This window comes from Bubalus bubalis, chromosome 6 (genome assembly GCF_019923935.1).
Source record: "Bubalus bubalis isolate 160015118507 breed Murrah chromosome 6, NDDB_SH_1, whole genome shotgun sequence".
In the NCBI taxonomy this organism is placed as follows: domain Eukaryota; kingdom Metazoa; phylum Chordata; class Mammalia; order Artiodactyla; family Bovidae; genus Bubalus; species Bubalus bubalis.
In genome coordinates, this window is record NC_059162.1 from 56,449,323 (window position 1) to 56,455,834 (window position 6,512).

The window sequence follows — 6,512 nt, forward strand, 5'->3', positions numbered from 1 at the left end:
AAAATTCACTGTGATATAAAAGTGTAATGACGTGCTGTTAACAGAATATTCTGAACTTATAAAAAGGACTCCTTTAGAAACATGGCTTTGTACCCCTGCCAAAAATGGCACAGTTAAAGAATCTGAAGAATACCTTATTGGCTCAGAGCTAAATAAAACATACGCACCACCTCCTTTGACCCCCTAAGATTTTTTAAAGTGAACTTGGTATAGAACAAAAACACTAAAATTTTCCAAAACACAGAAAAGAAAAAGCAGTTTTTAAACCCAAACTCCATTGAATATTTTTTCTTTTAAGTTTTTATTATTTAAATACACCATACTAGAGCAAATGTCTCTGAAAATATCACAAATAAAAGATTTTTTCTTCATTCAGCAAATTAGAAGTAGGGGGGAATTTCTACACAGTAGCTGCTATGAGCCTGATTTTTTTTCCAATTTTTTTCTTTTTTCATTCTTTTTTTTGTCTTTGCCATGGGAGTAGCAACATTAGGACAAAAACACTTACATGCATACATACAATGTATTTTACAGAGATACAATAAAAGTGTTTGTGATAGAATATCACAAAAGCCACATCTCTTTCCTTTATCTCATGTTCAGTTTTGATTGAAACACATTTCCTTACAACACTTAAATATACAAAGAGCAAACAGAATGTTGTTAAGGTAAAACACAGGGTACAAACTCTGGCCAGTGCCCTGCTAATTGTTAATGAGGGTAGAAAGCAGATTTGAATGCTTCTTTTAATTAGCTTCATTAGTCATTTCCCTCCTCCCAAGCTCCCTCCCCCCCCAAAGATGTCCTCCGGTGGATCTTTTTTCATTTTCTCTACAGTCTCCCATTAGCCCAGGTTCATGGAGTCCTTAATGTTCATATTCAGTCATTTTAATACACCCATAAATGCGGGAAGAGCAATCAAGACTAAAGAAGGTGCAATGGCATGGAGCTGGCACTGGTGCTAGCTACAAAGGTGACTTGTCTACTGAAGACACATGGGATCCACCTGTGATGAACAAGATCTGAGATGAAGGCACGCATTCTGCATTACTCTGACCTTTTAGCAGACCTGCAAGAAATAAAAACGGGCATCTTAGCTAAAATGCTAAATTTGAGCGATATTAAACTCAAACACGACTGCTTTTGTCTTCCCTACATTCACTAATCTTCTTTTATTGGATTACTTTCCAACTGTGACTTGATAGAGGCTTTCTATGCTACTTACCCCAGCAGTGAAGAACTAAAGCATAACATTTTCTGCACTTTTACTAGTGGAGAAAATGAGACAATAAATGGACTACTGGAAAGTTTCTGATGTAAAGTTCTACAGTGAGTTACTGAACTCTGTAAAAGCAAGTTTCTTTTTGAAAAGAATGAATTATAACATCTTGCCTTGTACTTGGATCTTAAAGGCAAGTCCCTTCTCTCCAAGAAGTTTTGTGTTAATATTTACAACTGTGTAACCTTTTGCAAGTTACTTAAGTGTCTAGGTCTCCGTTTCCTCATCCTTCAAGTGGGGATAATAAGACTGTAGTAAGGATTATGTAATATATGGGAGTACATTCAGCAGTGCCTGGCACTTAATGAAAGCTAAACGAATATTGTCAATTATCATTATTATTTTAAATCCCCATGTGATGTTTATTCACCATATCCTTCTCCACCTATAGGTATGTGTGTATATGCACGTGTGTACACACACACACACACACACACACACACACACATTCAGATGCTACTCTTCCCTTAGTATTTCCTATCTGCTATGCCACTTACTATTACATAAATATTGTAAATATATGAATCAAACTTTTATAATGTGTTCATGACGTCCTCAATTATAGAAGTAGTTCCATGGAAGTCTAACTTTAATGTTTCAGTTAGAAATGATACTCCACACGGTCGTCAAATACAATCTGTTTGCAATTACTGCAATGAAATAATATATATTAGGTTTTTATGGTTTTTAAATGACATTTTGAGCTTCCCAGGAAGTTCTCGTTTCACCCTTTCCCTAACTTAGTAAAAGCCTGAAGTCTATTAGGAGCTGCAACCCCCTACTTCCAAGCTAATTAAAGTGGTAGAGGCTTAATTCCCCAGAGTAGAGGCTCAGTGTGAGAAAGGTAATTTGTCTGTCCAGAACAAAGATGCGGCAGCAGCCAGCAAGCATATTTAATAAATGAGCATCAAATGTCCTCTACGATGGACACACACACAACACCAATTATATAACTACTACGGGTGAATTGTGAAGTGGTATGCAAACTAGAACTCTCACTAAATTTTCTTCCAACCAAGGAGATGTGATCTCTTATTTTACTGAAAAACACAGATTATTCTAGATGGAACAATCACTCCCGAGTGCAGGAAAGAATTCCAGAGCAGGCAAAATTTATCACAAACAAAACAAACAAAAAAAATTGCCACTGCCACAATTCTTGATTCTATGTACATAGCTCTCTACAAGACATTATTCTCCAGAGGGCAGCCAAGTCTCCTTTAGACAAAACAGGTTGTAAGATTTTGTAGATCCTGGAACACTAGTGGTCTGAGATTTTAGTCAAAAGACTCTATGACTTAAAAGCTCAAAATCATTTTTTCTCAGAATATACAAAAGCCAATGATGCAGAACAACAACTAAACTATACATCCCAGACACTGGGAACAAATTTCAGGAGGATAAAAGTTGAAAGGGGACAGATGACAGGGACCTATACTTTCCATACAATTAGCTGCCTTTAAAGAAGGGATGTACAAATAATCAACTCATTACTTTTCAGCCAGAGGATGCCTGGGTATATTTATTATGCATCATGCACTAAAAACGTAATTGGTTCTGCGAACAGAAGGAAAATGGCCAAAATTAATGTCCAATTTTCCCTACCAAAAATATGGAGAACTAGAGAGAAGAAAATAATAAAATGGAGCTATTTGTCATTTCTCCCCATCCCTTCTCCTCCAGAAAAGAAGTGCCAGAGGGTTTGGGAAAAATCATTTTAAAGCCTTCTCTAAGTCCAAAAAGTAGTTTATGTTCCACCAGGCAGTGTTTTCATTATCTCTTCCCCCGTGCCCTCTTGTTAATGTCTCTCTGGACCATGTTCAGCTTATCCCAAACCTTTATTTACAAAAATTGCCTTGTGAATTGACCCGGCTCATGGTGAGCCTAACACCAAGGGCAAAAATGTGAGACATTTAGGCCAATGGGGATATGTTCTTAATTAATATCAACCCCAAAACACAGCTTCTCACCAGTGTTTCATAAGAACACATCCTTAAGTTATCTTTCCTTATGCCTTTTAAGAGCTATTAATTTTTGAAGGCCACCTGTCTCCTTTTGGCTTCCAACATTAAGAAAATACACACCGACAGTCTCTTATTCATTGCCTAATATATCTTGTATTCCAAAATCAATGTCCTACCTCTCCCACCCTGCAAAAGGTATGGACTTATACGAAAGGCACAATACATGCCATGCTGTAAACACGTAAACCAGATTTTCTTTCCAATTTTCTTCCCTAACACCTCCCAACTTAGGTCCTCCTATGCTCAGTAAGATGGTACTGTGAGACCATGCTTATACTTATTGCACGTCTGTGCACTTAGTCCCAGGCTAACAACGCTGTGTCCTGTATTCAGCGCTGTTCAGTCCGGCAACATTCTCCACCTTGTCTCTATATCCTTCAATTTTCACCATGCACGTTGGTAGCTCTATAATTTTTTATGCCTTGCTAAATCAGGGCAGGAAATGGTGTAACACCAGCAACAAACTTAAGATGTAATTGTAGAAAACTACGATTTTACATCAGAGGTGGTAGGTTTTATTCTTGTACTTCTTTTTTGGCAGGGGGGCTACCAAGTATACCTACCAATGGGTTTGCCTCCAAACTGAAATGATAACTCAAGATATTTGTTACCCATTATTGTCCTCAACTGTGCCCTATAGATTCACTTAATTACAGCTGAAAACATAAAAATCTGTAAGTATTTATATGTATTGGCACTTCTTAAAGAAGCTTGAAATGGCTCATTGATGGTGACTGATTAATTTGCAATAAAAAATTAGACTTCCATTCTTACAATAGTATTCTATGTAGCTTCCCATATTAGTAAACTAAATAAGGAAAACTACACATACTTTGATGTAATTAACCTTTACCTAATAATGCAATGGAAAATACATTTAAAATCACTCCATAAACCTGAATAAGAGAAAATGATAAAAATAAGTATTAAAAGATGGCAGTATAATTTTAAATAGTTTTGAAATATTAGTCATTTTCCCTATACACAATATTAAGAAAATGCATTACGGAAGACAAAGAAGCCTAATATTTTTTCCTGAGATTTTTGAAGCTTGCTAAATTCCTATTTGCAGATAAATGTTGTTTTTTGTGATCCCCACAACAGACATTAATGAAGTTCCTATTGTAAATCCATAAAGAATTACCAAGTGAAGTGTGCACTTTTTGTTTCAATGCAATAACTCAGTGCTGTGTGATTGCCTGGGTTAATGATGAAAAAGTCAAACATACTATCAGAGCTGATGGAAAAATCTATCACCAATCTGAAATTAAAATTCATCTGTGGTCAATAAGATTTAATATCCATGCAAGTGGCGCTGTAAAGAGTAAATGAATCAATGTCATCAATACATAATCAGTATGAAATATGATGTGAATAAAATTATGCGCACAAGTCATACATTTCACTCTTTTCTGGGCCAGTGTGGAATGAACAGTCTCTTAACTGAAGGTTGACAGTAATTGTTACAAATTAGGCACAGCAGTTATCAAAATGCACTCACTTGCATAGCTATAGGACTTATTAAGGAGATTAAAATAGATCTAAAACTATCCAGTACTGGAGGTGCTGGACAACTGTTGAACACCCGATTTTCCCTCTGAAGTGCCCTCTAATACTACATGATTCATACATCTGTATAATTTCCTCATTTCTAACTCTGGTCCCAAAACTCTCCAGCTGCGGATAAGAATCAAAACACATAATCTTTAATAATGGGAGCTATCTATGGCCCAAAGTGATCAGCAAGAGGTAGAACTTTAAAAAAAAAAAAGTTGTAACTTATTTAAATCTTATAGGACTGTGAATCAACAACAATGCTCTCCCTTGGAATTCCAGAATGGTTCATAAAACCGCTCCTCTAAAATTCAAAGCGCTGTAAACTGGGTGTGGAAGGCAGGTATCCGAATTGCTATCATTAATGAAGAAATCATTCTTTCACAACAAAGACATTTATTCCCTCTTCTTACCATAAATGTTCTAATCTTCCCCCCACAATAACCTAGTCAGCTGGTATTTCTGAATTTCAAAATTGTCTAGCGTGATAAAGAAGTGGTTATAGGGAAGTTTTACATTTTGCCTGACTGCATGAGATAACACGTTCAACATTGGCAAAGCTACAGTTGTAACTAAATCAGGATTTTTTTAACCCCAGAAGATTCACAATTTAATCAATCAACTCTTCTATTCCTGAACATGTATGTATGAGTAGCCTACATTTCTTTAAAAGGACATGCAAAAACACAACCACCTAGGAAACTCCCTCACTAGATGGACTTAGGTTGAACCTTCCAACTTGCTCTAATAGAGCTTATTAGTAACTGCGAGGTATTCACCTTCTGGTCTGGCAGTAGTGGATTGCTCTGAAGTGAATTCAAATGGCCATTGATGAGAGCTGTAGGTCTATCATGTTCACAAAATAAACTGCCATTGATGTAGTGAAACCGATCTCCCGGGACCAGGCGATTCCGGCAGGTAGAGCATGTAAAACACTGCAAGGGAAAAGCAAACCCACTGAAAACAAGTACAAATTAAGTCTTTTGTGGTCACAAGTTTGTAAACTGTTTTTAAGCAGGTTATCTGTCAAGTACAGGGAGCCACTTATGGCTTGGTGTTTTCCTTCCTTCGACATGATTCTAGAAAATAAGAAGCCCAGATGCAAGAAACTAGAGCAAGCTAAAGGGGGAAAGAGACCAATAGGTGTGTGCTTCCCACGGTGTGGGGGGCGGGGGCGGGTATGTAATCATCACTGCCACACTACAATTTCAATGGATTCCTTCTGTGTTTGCGGCTTGAGACAACAGGGTTCCCACTAAAGAGACATGCTTTGTCTCCATGCGGGAAAGGTATGGTTCTTTTAAAAGCACAAAGGAGGAGCAGATGCTACCTTCAGATGATACACATTGCCTTGGGCCCTCATGACGAGTTCACTCGCAGGAATAGACTGTCCACAAGCGCTGCAAGCACCGCTATTCCCAAATAACCTGAAACAAAGATGATGGGGACACCAATGAATAATCCCAAACCAAAGAAAAAGAAAGAAATCCCCCAGCCTCTGGCCCTCCCTTTGGAAAGTATTTGACAGAGGTGGAATTTTTAGGCTCAGGCTTCAAATTTTATAAGTGATTTACATCATCCAGGAAAAAATCCTTTTGGGGGTCACAGGTAACTTCTGCCTACCGCAGAGGAAGAGGATGCCCCAGGTTTAATGA

At 37.4% G+C, this 6,512-nt stretch overlaps 1 protein-coding gene across 3 annotated transcripts in view; it reads right to left on the minus strand.

Annotated features, from left to right (window-relative positions):
* Positions 1-282: 282 nt before the first annotated feature.
* LMO4 (LIM domain only 4) overlaps positions 283-6,512 on the minus strand; it is a 16,974-nt gene continuing 10,744 nt past the window's right edge. For all 3 annotated transcript variants that reach the window (XM_006080494.4, XM_006080496.3, XM_006080495.3), the window contains exons 3-5: positions 6,188-6,284; positions 5,637-5,792; positions 283-1,069 (exon numbers count right to left, since the gene is read on the minus strand). In XM_006080494.4, the coding sequence (XP_006080556.1) occupies positions 1,061-1,069; positions 5,637-5,792; positions 6,188-6,284 (262 nt within the window). In that variant the 3' untranslated portion in view covers positions 283-1,060. The remainder of the gene's footprint in view (positions 1,070-5,636; positions 5,793-6,187; positions 6,285-6,512) is intronic.